The sequence below is a fragment of the Triticum aestivum genome, chromosome 6D (assembly GCF_018294505.1).
Source record: "Triticum aestivum cultivar Chinese Spring chromosome 6D, IWGSC CS RefSeq v2.1, whole genome shotgun sequence".
In the NCBI taxonomy this organism is placed as follows: domain Eukaryota; kingdom Viridiplantae; phylum Streptophyta; class Magnoliopsida; order Poales; family Poaceae; genus Triticum; species Triticum aestivum.
In genome coordinates this window covers 110,484,166-110,499,909 of record NC_057811.1, presented here as the reverse complement: position 1 = coordinate 110,499,909, position 15,744 = coordinate 110,484,166, and the positions used below count along the sequence as shown (strand labels likewise).

The following is a 15,744-nucleotide window of genomic DNA, read 5'->3' as shown; positions in this document are numbered from 1 at the left end:
AGAACGGAGTCTTGGTCATCTTACCCATGAGGCATGGTTCGCACGTGTCAAATGATTCGTAATCAAGAGACTCCAAAAGTCCATCTGCATGGAGCTTCTTCATGCGCTTGACACCAATGTGACCAAGGCGGCAGTGCCACAAGTATGTGGGACTATCGTTATCAACTTTACATCTTTTGGTATTCACACTATGAATATGTGTAACATCACGTTCGAGATTCATCAAGAATAAACCATTGACCAGCGGGGCATGACCATAAAACATATCTCTCAAATAAATAGAACAACCATTATTCTCGGATTTAAATGAGTAGCCATCTCGAATTAAACGAGATCCAGATACAATGTTCATGCTCAAAGCTGGCACTAAATAACAATTATTGAGGTTTAAAACTAATCCCGTAGGTAGATGCAGAGGTAGCGTGCCGACGGCGATCACATCGACCTTGGAACCATTCCCGACGCGCATCGTCACCTCGTCCTTTGCCAGTCTCCGTTTATTCCGCAGTTCCTGTTTTGAGTTACAAATATGAGCAACCGCACCGGTATCAAATACCCAGGAGCTACTACGAGTACTGGTAAGGTACACATCAATTACATGTATATCACATATACCTTTGGTGTTGCCGGCCTTCTTGTCCGCTAAGTATTTGGGGCAGTTCCGCTTCCAGTGACCACTTCCCTTGCAATAAAAGCACTCAGTCTCAGGCTTGGGTCCATTCTTTGACTTCTTCCCGGCAACTGGCTTACCGGGCGCGGCAACTCCCTTGCCGTCCTTCTTGAAGTTCTTCTTACCCTTGCCCTTCTTGAACTTAGTGGTTTTATTCACCATCAACACTTGATGTTCTTTTCTGATCTCCACCTCCGCTGATTTCAGCATTGAATATACCTCAGGAATGGTCTTTTCCATCCCTTGCATATTGAAGTTCATCACAAAGCTCTTGTAGCTTGGTGGAAGCGACTGAAGGATTCTGTCAATGACCGCGTCATCCGGGAGATTAACTCCCAACTGAGACAAGCGGTTGTGCAACCCAGACATTCTGAGTATGTGCTCACTAACAGAACTATTCTCCTCCATTTTACAGCTGAAGAACTTGTCGGAGACTTCATATCTCTCGACCCGGGCATGAGCTTGGAAAACCATTTTCAGCTCCTCGAACATCTCATATGCTCCATGTTTCTCAAAACGCTTTTGGAGACCCGGTTCTAAGCTGTAAAGCATGCCGCACTGAACGAGGGAGTAATCATCAGCACGCTGCTGCCAAGCGTTCATAACGTCTTGGTTCTCTGGGATTGGTGCTTCACCTAGCGGTGCTTCTAGGACATAATCTTTCTTGGCAGCTATGAGGATGATCCTCAGGTTCCGGACCCAGTCCGTATAGTTACTGCCATCATCTTTCAGCTTGGTTTTCTCTAGGAACGCGTTGAAGTTGAGGACAACGTGGGCCATTTGATCTACAAGACATAGTGTAAAGATTTTAGACTAAGTTCATGATAATTAAGTTCATATAATCAAATTATTCAATGAACTCCCACTCAGATAGACATCCCTCTAGTCATCTAAGTGAAACATGATCCGAGTTAACTAGGCCGTGTCCGATCATCACGTGAGACGGACTAGTCAAGATCGGTGAACATCTCCATGTTGATCGTATCTTCTATACGACTCATGCTCGACCTTTCGGTCCTCCGTGTTCCGAGGCCATGTCTGTACATGCTAGGCTCGTCAAGTCAACCTAAGTGTATTGCGTGTGTTCCGAGGCCATGTCTGTACATGCTAGGCTCGTCAACACCCGTTGTATGCGAACGTTAGAATCTATCACACCCGATCATCACGTGGTGCTTCGAAACAACGAACCTTCGCAACGGTGCACAATTAGGGGGAACACTTTCTTGAAATTATCATAAGGGATCATCTTACTTACTACCGTCGTTCTAAGCAAATAAGATGCAAAAACATGATAAACATCACATGCAATCAAATAGTGACATGATATGGCCAATATCATTTTGCTCCTTTGATCTCCATCTTCGGGGCACCATGATCATCTTCGTCACCGGCATGACACCATGATCTCCATCATCATGATCTCCATCATTGTGTCTTCATGAAGTTGTCACGCCAACTATTACTTCTACTTCTATGGCTAACGCGTTTAGCAATAAAGTAAAGTAATTTACATGGCGTTATTCAATGACACGCAGGTCACACAAAATAATAAAGACAACTCCTATGGCTCCTGCCGGTTGTCATACTCATCGACATGCAAGTCGTGATTCCTATTACAAGAATATGATCAATCTCATACATCACATATATCATTCATCACATCTTCTGGCCATATCACATCACATAGCACATGCTGCAAAAACAAGTTAGACGTCCTCTAATTGTTGTTGCAAGTTTTTACGTGGCTTGTAGGTTTCTAGCAAGAACGTTTCTTACCTACGTAAAACCACAACGTGATTTGCCAATTTCTATTTACCCTTCATAAGGACCCTTTTCATCGAATCCGTTCCGACTAAAGTAGGAGAGACAGACACCCGCTAGCCACCTTATGCAACTAGTGCATGTCAGTCGGTGGAACCTGTCTCACGTAAGCGTACGTGTAAGGTCGGTCCGGGCCGCTTCATCCCACAATACCGCCGAAACAAGATAAGACTAGTAGCGGCAAGAAGAATAGGCAACATCAATGCCCACAACTACTTTGTGTTCTACTCGTGCATAGTAACTACGCATAGGCCTGGCTCATGATGCCACTGTTGGGGATCGTAGCAGAATTTTAAAATTTTCCTACGCTCACCAAGATCGATCTATGGAGTATACTAGCAACGAGGGGAAAGGAGTGCATCTACATACCCTTGTAGATCGCGAGCGGAAACGTTCCAATGAACGTGGTTGATGGAGTCGTACTCGCCGTGATCCAAATCACCGATGACCGAGTGCCGAACGGACGGCACCTCCGCGTTCAACACACGTACGGTGCAGCGACGTCTCCTCCTTCTTGATCCGGCAAGGGGAAAGGAGAGGTTGATGGAGATCCAGCAGCACGACGGCGTGGTGGTGGATGTAGCGGGATCTCGGCAGGGCTTCGCCGAGCGTCTGCGAGAGGAAGAGGTGTAGCAGGGGAGGAGGGAGGCGCCCAAGGCTGTAATGTTGCTGCCCTCCCTCCCCCCCTTTATATAGGCCCCCTGGGAGGGGGGGGGCGGCGGCCAAGACCCATCTAGATGGGGGGGGCGGCGGCCAAGGGGGGTAACTTACCCCCCAAGTCAAGTGGGGCGCCCCCCACCCTAGGGTTTCCAACCCTAGGCACAGGGGGGAGGCCCATGGGGGGCGCCCCAGCCCACTAAGGGCTGGTTCCCTTCCCACTTCAGCCCATGGGGCCCTCCGGGATAGGTGGCCCCACCCGGTGGACCCCCGGGACCCTTCCGGTGGTCCCGGTACAATACCGATAACCCCCGAAACTTTCCCGGTGGCCGAAACTGGACTTCCTATATATAATTCTTCACCTCCGGACCATTCCGGAACTCCTCGTGATGTCCGGGATCTCATCCGGGACTCCGAACAACTTTCGGGTTTCCGCATACTCATATCTCTACAACCCTAGCGTCACCGAACCTTAAGTGTGTAGACCCTACGGGTTCGGGAGACATGCAGACATGACCGAGACGCCTCTCCGGTCAATAACCAACAGCGGGATCTGGATACCCATGTTGGCTCCCACATGTTCCACGATGATCTCATCGGATGAACCACGATGTCGAGGATTCAATCAATCCCGTATACAATTCCCTTTGTCAATCGGTATGTTACTTGCCCGAGATTCGATCGTCGGTATCCCAATACCTTGTTCAATCTCGTTACCGGCAAGTCTCTTTACTCGTACCGCAATGCATGATCCCGTGACTAACGCCTTAGTCACATTGAGCTCATTATGATGATGCATTACCGAGTGGGCCCAGAGATACCTCTCCGTCATACGGAGTGACAAATCCCAGTCTCGATCCGTGCCAACCCAACAGACACTTTCGGAGATACCCGTAGTGTACCTTTATAGTCACCCAGTTACGTTGTGACGTTTGGCACACCCAAAGTACTCCTACGGTATCCGGGAGTTGCACGATCTCATGGTCTAAGGAGAAGATACTTGACATTGGAAAAGCTCTAGCAAACGAACTACATGATCTTTGAGCTATGCTTAGGATTGGGTCTTGTCCATCACATCATTCTCCTAATGATGTGGTCCCGTTATCAATGACATCCAATGCCCATAGTCAGGAAACCATGACTATCTGTTGATCAACGAGCTAGTCAACTAGAGGCTTACTAGGGACACCTTGTGGTCTATGTATTCACACATGTATTACGATTTCCGGATAACACAATTATAGCATGAACAATAGACAATTATCATGAACAAAGAAATATAATAATAACCATTTATTATTGCCTCTAGGGCATATTTCCAACAGATCCTTGTTTGCAAGCCTTGAGGAGTTCTAGTGCAGAGATGACCGAGCATTGGGTTTGATCTGAAGATGTGGCAGACAGAGTCAGTTGGCCGGCTGGAGTTGTTACAGTTAGGAACTGTTTGATCCAATCGATGTTCATGGGGCTGTGCTTTCGTAGCCAGTCCATCCCGAGAATGGCATCATACGAGACCGGCTTGAGGATTTTGAAATCCGTTTGGAACTTGTGCCCTTGGGTTGTCCACTGACACGCCGAAATGTATGTGGTGCAGGGAATGGTGGCACCATTGGCCACGCGCATGCGACATGGGCGCGGCAACGGCCTTGCTCCGGAGAGTTTTGCTGCCAGGGAGCTGTCCACAAAAGACGTAGAACTGCCGGAGTCGACCAACAACAGAATCTCTTGGCCTTCGAGCCATGCTTGCAGCTGCAACACCCCCGGATCGAACGAGCCATCTTCAGCCTGACGGGATAAGGTGCAGAGGTTTTCTTCGTCAGAGATTGGAGATGTTGGGGGTGACTCGGGTTGCGCGTCGTCTTGGGGAAACATGGCGAGCAGCTCCTCCACGATGTGCATCTGCACCGTGGGCGGGCGCGTGTGGTCCTTGCCCCATCGTTCACCGCACTTGAAGCAGAGCCCCTTCGCGCGGCGGAAGGCGCGAAGGGCAGCGACCTTGCTGGCTTCTGGCGTGGCGCGCGTGGCGTCAGTAACGCGGCAATCTTCAGAGACCACTGTTGGTGTAGCAGGTCTACTGAAGAATGACGGCGGAGTAGAACGGCCGGCGTGGCCATGGCCTCGAGTGGTGTTGGAGAGACGCCCAAACGAGTGCTCGCCGTCGGCCACTTCCTCCTGAAGCAGGGCCAGCGAGCATGCCGTGTCCAGGTCCGGTGGGCATTGCACAACATCACCAGGACAAATCCACAGATAATAGAAACAAACTCACACGCCTCCCGAGATATGAACAAGCACATAGTAATGAGGCGTGTGGTAGGGACACTTTATTCCGCATCATCATCCACGCCACCGAATCACCACTGTCTATCCGAGATAAAACCTAAATTTACTTCTATCAGTATCACCACCGAAATGAAGACTTAGGGTCCACTCCCCTCTCGTCGTCGAAGCGACATACAAAGAGAGAGGGTCTCGCCGGGGAGGTTGGTAAATTGGTCATTGCTGCTGTCTCCTAGGTCACAAGAGCAGGTTGGGGAATAAATGATGCGCCCTTTTGTTATAAAGAAACAAGTTTTTTTTGCACTCCACTGAAAGGAATGCGATCATAAAAAAAATATAACTTCTTATAGTCAAATTGTCTAAATTTAGGAAGCTTGGCTAAAATTCTCAGATTATGCGTACAACCCGATGTCAATGGCGTATTTTTAAAAGAAAAAAGCAAAATAGCAATTGAAAACAAGTTACTTATGAAGGACAATGTATAAAAATTTGAACTGGGTAGTCATTAGAAGGCGGCAAATATACAAATGATTAAACAGTATTCAAATTTTGGACTAGTCCATGACTTCAAAATAAGGACATGGATACTCAAATTAAGCATTAAAATTTAGGCAAAAAAATGCCGCTCAAACGTGCCTAGGCATTGAGTGTAGGCCTACCTTGGCCATTGAAGGAGGTTTAGACGTCCCGCGGGTCATGTGTCGGCCAACAAGGTCCTCCGGTAAGGAATTGACCTCATCCGACAAGTAGTCAACCTCTCCGGAGAGGAATCGACCTCTCCGGTGAGAAATTGACATCTTTGACGTGAAATCGACGATGGGGAGAGAGAGAGGGGAGATGCGCCAAGTTCTTTGTGGTGGGTCATGCATGTCGCTGGCCCTACCACTCACTCTGCTTCTCTACAAAGATATTATGTGTGGTGGCCTCTCCTGATTTCCGTAAAGAATTTCTTAATAATGACCAATTATCACTGACGAGTTTCTGTTTGTCCATGATGACTAGTATTCTTAAGAGTGGTTACACCTAGAGACGCGTGGATAATGCTTGTGCCAAAGTAGAGAGATTCAAGACATGTTTGAAATGCTCACCAATGAGATCGAATAAATTATAGCCCCCAATGGGCAAACTAATGCAACCATTTAATAAATTCCTGAAAACACCAATGAAACAATATACATTGAAAATAAAAATATATGTTTCTTAAGAAACCTTGTCCATACATATCATCAGTCCCACCTTCTGCTCATGCTCATCTATACCAATATAAAAAGACTCAAAGGGGCGGATCTAATTAATCTCGGTCATCAAATCATGTCAATCCAACGACCTAGACTGGTTCAATGTTGAGCACTCAACACGTTTATCATGCAGTTAATTTCATACCAAATATAGTGCTAATCACATAATAACATGTAAATAATATCTTACTTAATATCTGCATGCACTTAATATACTTTCAAATTAACGTGCATTGCACGTACACATTGACTAGTGAATTCAAACAACACCAATCTAAACCCATGTAGAGATATCAGCCCTGTTGAATCTACGGAGGTCCATGGTGAATTATGAGTACCAAAATAGTGACAACTTTATCAAAAGTGCTATTATGAGCACGAGCTCGGATGAACAGTAAAACCGTGTGAAATAAAATAAAAAATCTGATATTTTGGTAATAAACATCAATGTATGTTTCACCTGCATGCAAAAAATCATGATGAAATGACATTCGTGGAAGTTTGAGCAAAAAATACAAAATCAATGCTCCCCATCCTTTTTGGAGCGTCGATTTAGTTTTTTAATCCAAACTTTCACAAATGTCATTCCATCACAAATATTTACATGCAGGTAAACACACATTGATGTCTGTTGCCCGAAAAAACAGGATTTTTTCATGATGTTACTGTTCTTCAAGCTCATATGAGCTCGAGCTCACAAACTCCACATCTTGCATATTTTCAGGTATTAAGTGCTGGAATATCTGCTCGTGGTTTTGGAAATTTAAAGAGAAGCTTGGAATTTTTTTTGTAATAAAAGAAGCTTTTACGTGCCTACAAATAGTCATTGCAATCTGATCAGGAAATTGTGAATTAAAACCGAATCCCATTTTGCAAGAACGGATCTCAAGTTAGAAATGAGTGCATGAATTTCATCAGATACTAATGTAGAGGTTTGATATAACCATGTGTATGTGGCATGCATATGTATACAGCAATGCCTCTGCAAACATGTACGTATAAAGCCATGTGTATGTGGCATTTGTATGTATACAGTAGTGTCTCTGCAAATGGGTATTTGTACATCATCTCAGGCAAAAAAAAAAACCCTATAGATTACATCTAAGATTGTATCCCAAAATTAATCGTTTGAATCCGAGCTATCTAAATGATCATCCAGTACTGCAGGAAACTGTTTCTCCTGGGGATTTAACTGGGAGGCTGGGTTACAACTGCCACTGCTCCGAGATTGACTCGCCGCCTTCTTTTGTGATGCCCCAACTTCCTTGCAGGCCTTATCTAGCATCACCAAAAAATCTCTTACAATGACAAAGAGGCTAAATCCATCATCTTTCACATCGTTTCCATGGAAATACCGGATTGTTTTCTTCACCAACGATCTCAATCTCTTCTCTTCTTTCAACAGAAAGTTGGTCTCATTCTCTGCATGCTCAACGAAACGTGCCAGCGAGCGGTGGAATCCACTATTCTCATCTATCGTTGCCATGTCAGAGTTCAGGAACTCCTTTGCGTTCAGCAACTCACGTCTGAGTTGCAATACACTGGCAGATAAAGCATCAGCATCTAGTGCAGCTATGTTCTTGGCATTAACCAGTTCACTGCTAAGCCCTGATACAATCTTTAGGCCGAGCTTGGAGTAGTACTCGCCATCTTCTTGGACAGATCCGTTCGAATCATCTCCTGAAGGTTGAGTCCTTCCACTTTCCATGGCCAACCTTGCTTCACGGACACCTTCGGATCGAATAATCTCCTGGACAACAAAGTGAAGCAATGTAGTCTTTCCATCGGCACCCTTGACATCTGACAACTTCAGAAGGGTATCAAGTTTGAATGCGTTAGCACCACCACGGAAGGTCCCGTCATTCAAACGGTTTCCAGTTTTAAGAACAGCTTCTAGCAGTTTCAGAAAAAGCCGGTGCTTCAGTTCCCCACAAGCAGCCTGACACCAAAAAGATAGTAATTTCAGTAAAGGTTGGAGTGCTTTTCAGATTTAATACACAAGTCAACTGCTTTCACTTAGCTTACCTCCAATTGCAGGAATGAATCCCTGAGACTTGAAGCATCTTCTTGCAAAGATGACATGAAAAGCAGAGCACTGATCCTCTTGTAAGCAAAAGGAATGTCAGTTAGTGCCTTCATGACTTGTTCTGCAAGACCTAGTTGCGAGTAGTCCCCATCGTAAAGCCTAAGTTTCAGCTCCTCCTCATCATTTGGTTTCATTCTCAAGATCGTCTCAAGAAGTAGTCTAGGAAGTTCATTTCCTAGAGAACAGAGGTGAAAGGAAATGTCAGAGAATGCTGCTTTTATCTGTGCAAGAACATGCATCTTTTCCACATATGAATAAGCAAGCTACATGACCAATTAACAATATGTTCTTATGGACGAAGAGCTACCTTCAGTGAGAGCATCTTGAATGTCCTCTACCCTGACATTCATTGCCTTGAAAACAACTGCCAGGTTGCACGATTTCTTAAAATCAAGAAGAGAAACATGCTGAGGTGAAGGGTCAGCCATGGCAAGTTCCTTGTCCTTGGTGTTGTTTCTGTTGCCAGCGCCATAACCAAACAATGCCTCTATCATATCCTCGTTCACACTGCAAAATGCATTTGTCAGATACAAGCCTCAAAGTGCAGACAAATGGATTAATAACTTGTTGCTAGTGTAAAACTTACTGAAAAGAACCAAACTTGATGTCATGCCAGGCCATCGACTGGTTAGGATTAGCAAGAACTTTGTTCCAATAGAATGGTCGAAGTTTGGGTCTTGGAGCACCCACTTCAGCTTCAGACGATTCACTGGCCTGCTCGCTTGCAGATGATCCTTCAGAATGACTTGACTCAACAGGTGACAGCTGAGGAAATCTTGCTAATGAGCCTTTGGGAGGTGCAGGTGGGGGAGGACCAGCCTTCCTGATAGGAGGAGGCGGTGGTGGAGGCGGTGGCGGCGGCGGCGGTGGCGGAGGCACTGGTTTAGGAGCATCACTTGTGTTGTTCTGTGTTCCTCCAGTAGCTTGCGCGGGAGTTGACACATCACTGGAGGTTTTAAAACAGCATGGAAAGCACCGACTCATGCTGCCTCCGGCCTTAGAAGCCCTGACCCCTTGATCATCCTTGTGAAGCTGACTGGAGGATGCACGGATAACGGGTGACGATCCTGCATGAAATTGATGATATATGATATAATACCACACCAAGAACAACCCATCATAGGTAGACAGAAAGGGACATTGCCTCACCAGGTGTGTTGGCCGACTGCATGTGAAGAAGAGGATGATCATCTCGAGGCTCACCGACAGAGACCTTGCTCTTGTTGCATCCACAGCAGTAGAAAATCAGGAATGCAGCAATGAACGAGAAGGCCGCCGTCGGGAGCACCACAGTCAAGACCAATTTTATGTAGTTGTGCTGCTTATCCGAAGGTGAAACTGGAGGAGGCACTCCCCAACGCTTCTTTGCAGGTTTATCTTCGAGACGACGGCTGCGAGGTTCGGTGTTCGGAAAGTTGGGAGGCGTAAATGGTTGCTCCATCAGAGAAAGAGGAAACTTAGCTTCACCTCCGGAAGAAGGACCATCTTCAACCATTTGATCAGCCAAATGCCGTCTTCTTGGATAGAAGTCTGAACCAAACAAGAACAGCTGGTCCTCAAGATAGTTGATAAATTCTTGTGACATGCCCAAGCTGAAATAATTTGCGCGGATACAGTCGTGAGTAACAGAAGACTTGTCAGGTGGAAGAAGGGCCAGGAGCTCCATAAGCAGCATCGTCTTCAGCTCACTCTTTGAAGAACGGCTCGGCAGTTCATCATAAGCAAACGTCTGTCCAGTGCCTAAAATTTCCTCCGCCCCAACTATGTCTTGTAAGCAAATTGACCGTATTTTGTCCACCTGCATCCATCCATGAAACATCCTAAACAGTGAGGATTATATGATGCTTCAGCAAACTTAGTAAACAGTAAGGATTACATGTAGGCAAACTGACCATATTTTGTCAGACAAGAAGTAAATTTAATTGGTAGTGATGAGTGCTAATTGACTAAAAAATGACTAGAAAGGTCCAGAAACAGCCTGTGATGCTCATACTGAAAAGTTCTTGTGGAACTGATACTCTTTCCATGAGTAAACAACAGAGGCCTATTCTTTTAAGAAAAAGATGAAAGGGACTCGTAATCAAAAGTTTTTATTAAAATCAAAGCAAAGAAATCTACAACTAACTGTACTATTACATCCGTCCCTATCTATAAGAATGAGAGCACTTACGAGATCCCCATCCAGAACCAGGGAAAACGGAGGAACAGAGGAAGAAGAAGAGGGAGGCTGCGTCCATCCAGACAAGACATGCACCCCGTCCACCTCTCCTCCCCCTCTCGACGGCCCGACCAATACCGCCGCGACGAACAGCACGAGCAACCCCATCCTCCTGGTCATGGCTGCCACCTCTCAGATGCCCGTCCTCCCAAAACCCACCATCTTTCGACGTGTCTCGCCTCAGTGGAGAGGCGGAAGATGGATGTCTTCTGGGCCGTTGGGCGGCGGAATCGCCGAGGAGGAGGGGCGGGTGCCGTTGGTTATGGAGCACTGAAGACTCCCGGTGTCGGTCGGCTCGCACTATCACTAGCAGATGATTCTGGTAGAAGTGGTAGGGGAGTCAGCATCCTGTGGCGTTCGTTGTTTTTATGGAAAGACGTGGATGGATGCCTATTTTCTTACTGCTTGGAATTGGAAGGAGAAGTTAGGCGTGACGGCACCCGCAGAGCAGGAAGAAGAGCCGAGCCGGCGTGCCGCGGCAGGCGGGGAGCGGGACGCTGACTTCCGTTCCGTCCACGTGACGGTCACGCGAGAGGATCGAGCGCCTGCCAAGGAAGAGGAGAAGAGAAACTACTCCTATAGTACGAACGAAAGGCGGAGCATTTCTTCGCGGCGACGACGGCGAGGCGTCGGCGCGTCGCTCGCTCGTGCCCTCACGTGCGCAGATTTGGATTCAGATTCCGCTCGAGGTCGACCCTTGCTGGCACGGGAGACCAAACGGTGAAAAATAGTTTAGTTACTGCGTTGACTGGGGGGCTGGGGAGGAGATAATGGACCTTCTCCGTCGTTTCTCGCCGTCGGCGGCGAGGCGATGGACTCCGCCGGCCGTGCCGCCGCTGTTCGGCGGTGCGTCCCTCGGCCCGCCTCCGTCGTTCCCGGGAGACGTGTTCGTTCCGGCCCGTGGGCCCTGACCCACTGGACTCCAAGAAGGCCCTTGTCAAGTCGATGGGACGGGCTAGGGCTGCCGTACCCGGGCCTGGCCCACGGACAAAGAGAGGGTCACGGCCCGAGGGAGCTGAGCTATCACTTTCTCCAAAAAAGAAAAACTACTCCATTTTTTTCCTGAAAAAGTGGAGAGGGCCGGCCGGCCACCGTGCGCCACCTGGATACACCTGGGGGGCATGTGGACTGGAGAAGAAGAGACGCGGAAATGCACACTACTCTCGCTAAACAAAGAAGGAAAATACGCCCCGAGAGCGCCGAAAAAGTCAGAACAGCTAGCTAAGCTATATTCGATCCGCCGCCCACCCTCGCCCGAATCCGCCGCGCCGACTATCTGGGACCCACACACAGCGCCTCCGCGCACCGCCGGCCGTCCTCCACCAGGTAAAGCTTCTGGTGGTGCTCGCTAGCTTGCTCCGCCGGCCGGAGAGATCTGCCGGCGGCCTCCGCCGGTTGCTTCTCGACCTAGTAGTGCTTATCGCCTTTTTATCTTATTATCCCGGCCGTTTCCTGGCCGGCTAGTCCATCGCCCTGCGGAGGATAGGGGGATTTCGCTGATGCGGTTGGCGCTCGGCGCAGAGGGGAGGGAATTTGGTACCGGAAGAAGCTCATGTATAGATTCTTTGTTTTGCTATTATTTTGGATAGATTCTTTGTTTTGCTATTATTTTGGGTAAACTCTTTATAGAAAATCGAGCGGCCGGAAATCCCCAAGCATCAGACCGATTGCAGTGCTCTCGACCTTCTCGGGGCGTCTAATTTCTCACAATAGTATTAGTTGGGATTAGCCTCCCATTTCAGTGCCCTTTGGCTGGTAGGATCGAGTTTTCTTCTTCCCAGTAATAGCAGATATGCTCTTTTTAGGCCAAGTAACGGTAGATGTTAGGCAGGCTTGCAAAATCACGATGAGATAGGCAATACAGTTTCATGACAGAATTATCCTGGGTTTTCTTTAAAAAAAATCCCAGACTTAATATGCTTGTAGTACATTTGTAGCAACTTGAACCCCATTTGTTTTACATTTTGCTCCATATTTGTTCTGATTAGGTTTGTTTATTTTTCATTGCAGTTCTGGGCTGGTGACACCGTAACGGATTTATCTTGGAAAAGTCGAAGTGCTCCAGGGAGTTTGGCCCGGAATTTCCTTGTTGAGTTATCACAAGAGTGGTGGCTCCATATACTGGTTCGGTATTTGTGTCTTACACCTGGCGTCTGGAGCACAGGAGTGGGATATTGTCGTGGTAGGCCACATACCTATTAATAGACCGCTGTAAACGTAGTGCATAGTGGACACTGAAAGCACTATTCGGCTTTCTGAATATAGATTGCTATAATGGAGGATAGGAGGACAATTCTGATGGACCGTTATGAAATCGGGAGGCAATTAGGGCAAGGGAACTTTGCCAAGGTATATTATGGTCGGAATCTCGCAGGTGGACAGGCTGTTGCGATAAAGATGATCGATAAGGAGAAGGTTTCGAGGGTTGGCCTAATTGTGCAGATAAAGAGGGAGATCTCGATAATGGGATTGGTAAGGCATCCCAACGTCTTGAAGCTTTTCGAGGTAATGGCTAGCAAGAGCAAGATTTACTTTGTTTTGGAGTATGCCAAAGGCGGCGAGCTTTTCAACAAAATAACCAAGGGAAAGTTAAGCGAGGATGCTGCAAGGAAATACTTCCATCAGCTCATCAGTGCCGTGGACTACTGCCATAGCCGAGGTGTTTATCATCGCGACTTGAAGCCGGAGAACCTACTCCTGGATGAGAATGAAAACCTTAAAGTCTCTGATTTCGGTCTAAGTGCCCTGGCCGAGTCCACGAGACAAGATGGCCTCCTCCACACCACCTGTGGAACTCCAGCTTATGTTGCTCCTGAAGTGCTTAGCAGGAGAGGCTATGATGGTGCGAAGGCTGACATATGGTCATGTGGAGTAATTCTGTTTGTGCTGGTGGCTGGTTTCCTTCCTTTCCATGACACAAATCTTATAGAGATGTATAGGAAGATCTCCAGGGCTGAATATAGATGCCCTCGCCCTTTTTCAGTTGAGCTGAGGGATCTACTGTATAAGATTCTTGATCCAGACCCAAGCACTAGAGCTTCCGTTTCAAGGATAAAGAGAAGCGCTTGGTACAGGAAACCCGTCGATGTAAATGGACTGAAGATTAAACAAGAAACAAGAGACAAGGTTCAGAAAGGTGAACCCACAACCTCTGAATCAACAGAAGGCAGCAATTCAGAGGTTAACCAAGAGGCGTCATCAAGCCTCACAAACTTGAATGCCTTTGACATAATTTCTCTCTCAACGGGATTTGACCTATCCAATTTATTTGAAGAAAAGTATGGCCGGAGGGAGGACAGATTTACCACTAGGCAGCCAGCAGAGGCTATATTTGCCAAGCTGAATGAAGTGGCCAATAAATTGAAGCTCAAAATCAAGAAGAAAGAAAACGGTGTCTTGAAATTGGCAGCACCAAAGGAAGGAATGAAGGGCATTCTTGAGTTTGACGCAGAGGTTTTTGAGTTTGCGCCTTCTTTGCATTTAGTTGAATTAAAGAAGACCAATGGAGACACTATAGAGTATAAACAACTGATGAAAGATGAGATAAGGCCCGCACTTAAGGATGTGGTTTGGGCGTGGCAAGGCGAGTCGCACCCGCTCCCTGAGAAATTTATCCGAGGAGAGCAGCAGCAGTCACCTTTGCCATCGCAGCAGCAGCAGCAGCAGCAATCACCTTTGCCATCGCAGCAGCAGCAGCAGCAATCACCTTTGCCATCGCAGCAGCCACAGGAGTAATCGGCCCCATTGCCAATCTGCTACTACAAAAGCACAGGACGAGATGCAGCCACTGCTGCCATGGCATCAGCAGTACCTACCAAAAACCATTGTTGGCAGCACCTATAAACCATGCGGAGCGTTGCAACGGCAGGACCAGTTTGCCGTCGCAGCAGCCGCATGATGTGTTCGAACAGCCAGTGCCATATGACTTGTTGACAGACATGTCACTGGTTCATCAGGTTTACCCTGTGTTAGTAGATCAGTTGCCTACCATTTGGCATTTCCCCCTTCTTTTTAGCTCTTTTTGTATTGCTGTATTTTCTTCTGATGTTGTATATTCCCTCTTTGCCAAAAGCACGCTCAATTTTGGGGACCTTTGTGCACTGCAGAAATTTGTGTTCGGTGTGACTGAAGATATTGAGTAGCCACAACAGAAATCGTGGCATGCAGCCATCACCATATCTAGAACACTCTGAACTAGGTAAATGGATGTAACCATGTGATATGTGGAACCCGTGTGAGCGAACAAACATCTATGTGAATTCTGGACATTGACCAGAACTACTGTATATGGAACCTAGAAAATTGTTTTTCTGGTTAAAAATTGGTTGTTTATCTTTCCAGTTTTTATATTTTGAATGTTCATCAGTTAGTGCCTTTTGAAGGAGCTAAATATCATGATTATGCTGGAATTTTGTCTATTTTAGGCCTAGCCTAATAGCAGTTTCAGAAATTCCTGATAAATCCTAGAGGCCCACGCAGCCTATTCGTGCAAGGCAAGAGGTGGAACTAAAGATTAGTCCCACATTGCTAGTTTAGAGAGAGTTGGACCTTTTTATAAGGGAGGTTCTTTCTCGCTAATTTTTTTTAAATAATACATTTTTTTAATTACAGAAATAATACGCAAAAAAAAAGAATTTTCAAAAATAATACACCATCGGCCTACTGCAGGCCGACTGAGCCCAGTCGGCCCACAGCAGGCCGATTGGTGGCCCATCAGTTTGTTGCTGGCCGATTGGGCTGTCGGCCACCAGATTCAAGCCCAGTCGGCCTGCAGTAC

General features: G+C 46.9%; 2 protein-coding genes across 2 annotated transcripts; one reads left to right on the top strand and one right to left on the bottom strand.

Moving 5' to 3' along the window:
- Positions 1-7,628: 7,628 nt before the first annotated feature.
- On the bottom strand, positions 7,629-11,800 carry LOC123143933 (formin-like protein 10). Its single transcript, XM_044562920.1, has 7 exons — positions 11,370-11,800; positions 10,920-11,286; positions 9,899-10,547; positions 9,336-9,816; positions 9,057-9,256; positions 8,689-8,924; positions 7,629-8,602 (listed from the first exon to the last, which is right to left on the bottom strand). Exons 2-7 carry the CDS (start codon positions 11,085-11,087, stop codon positions 7,784-7,786), a joined length of 2,553 nt encoding a protein of 850 aa, XP_044418855.1. The 5' UTR covers positions 11,088-11,286; positions 11,370-11,800; the 3' UTR covers positions 7,629-7,783.
- A 293-nt stretch (positions 11,801-12,093) lies between these two features.
- Positions 12,094-15,316, top strand: LOC123143932 (CBL-interacting protein kinase 26). The gene is made up of 3 exons (XM_044562919.1): positions 12,094-12,293; positions 12,978-13,149; positions 13,233-15,316. Exon 3 carries the CDS (start codon positions 13,242-13,244, stop codon positions 14,700-14,702), a length of 1,461 nt encoding a protein of 486 aa, XP_044418854.1. The 5' UTR covers positions 12,094-12,293; positions 12,978-13,149; positions 13,233-13,241; the 3' UTR covers positions 14,703-15,316.
- The last annotated feature ends 428 nt before the right edge of the window (positions 15,317-15,744 follow it).

What these genes read in the sequence shown, in the direction of transcription:
- LOC123143933 (XM_044562920.1), bottom strand. Translation starts at nt 11,087, where the DNA reads ATGACCAGGAGGATGGGGTTGCTCGTGCTGTTCGTCGCGGCGGTATTG. An exon ending in TGGTTCTGGATGGGGATCTC is followed by an intron (nt 10,548 to 10,919) that starts GTAAGTGCTCTC and finishes GGATGGATGCAG; the next exon opens with GTGGACAAAATACGGTCAAT. An exon ending in ATCAAGTTTGGTTCTTTTCA is followed by an intron (nt 9,257 to 9,335) that starts GTAAGTTTTACA and finishes TGCATTTTGCAG; the next exon opens with TGTGAACGAGGATATGATAG.
- LOC123143932 (XM_044562919.1), top strand. Translation starts at nt 13,242, where the DNA reads ATGGAGGATAGGAGGACAATTCTGATGGACCGTTATGAAATCGGGAGG.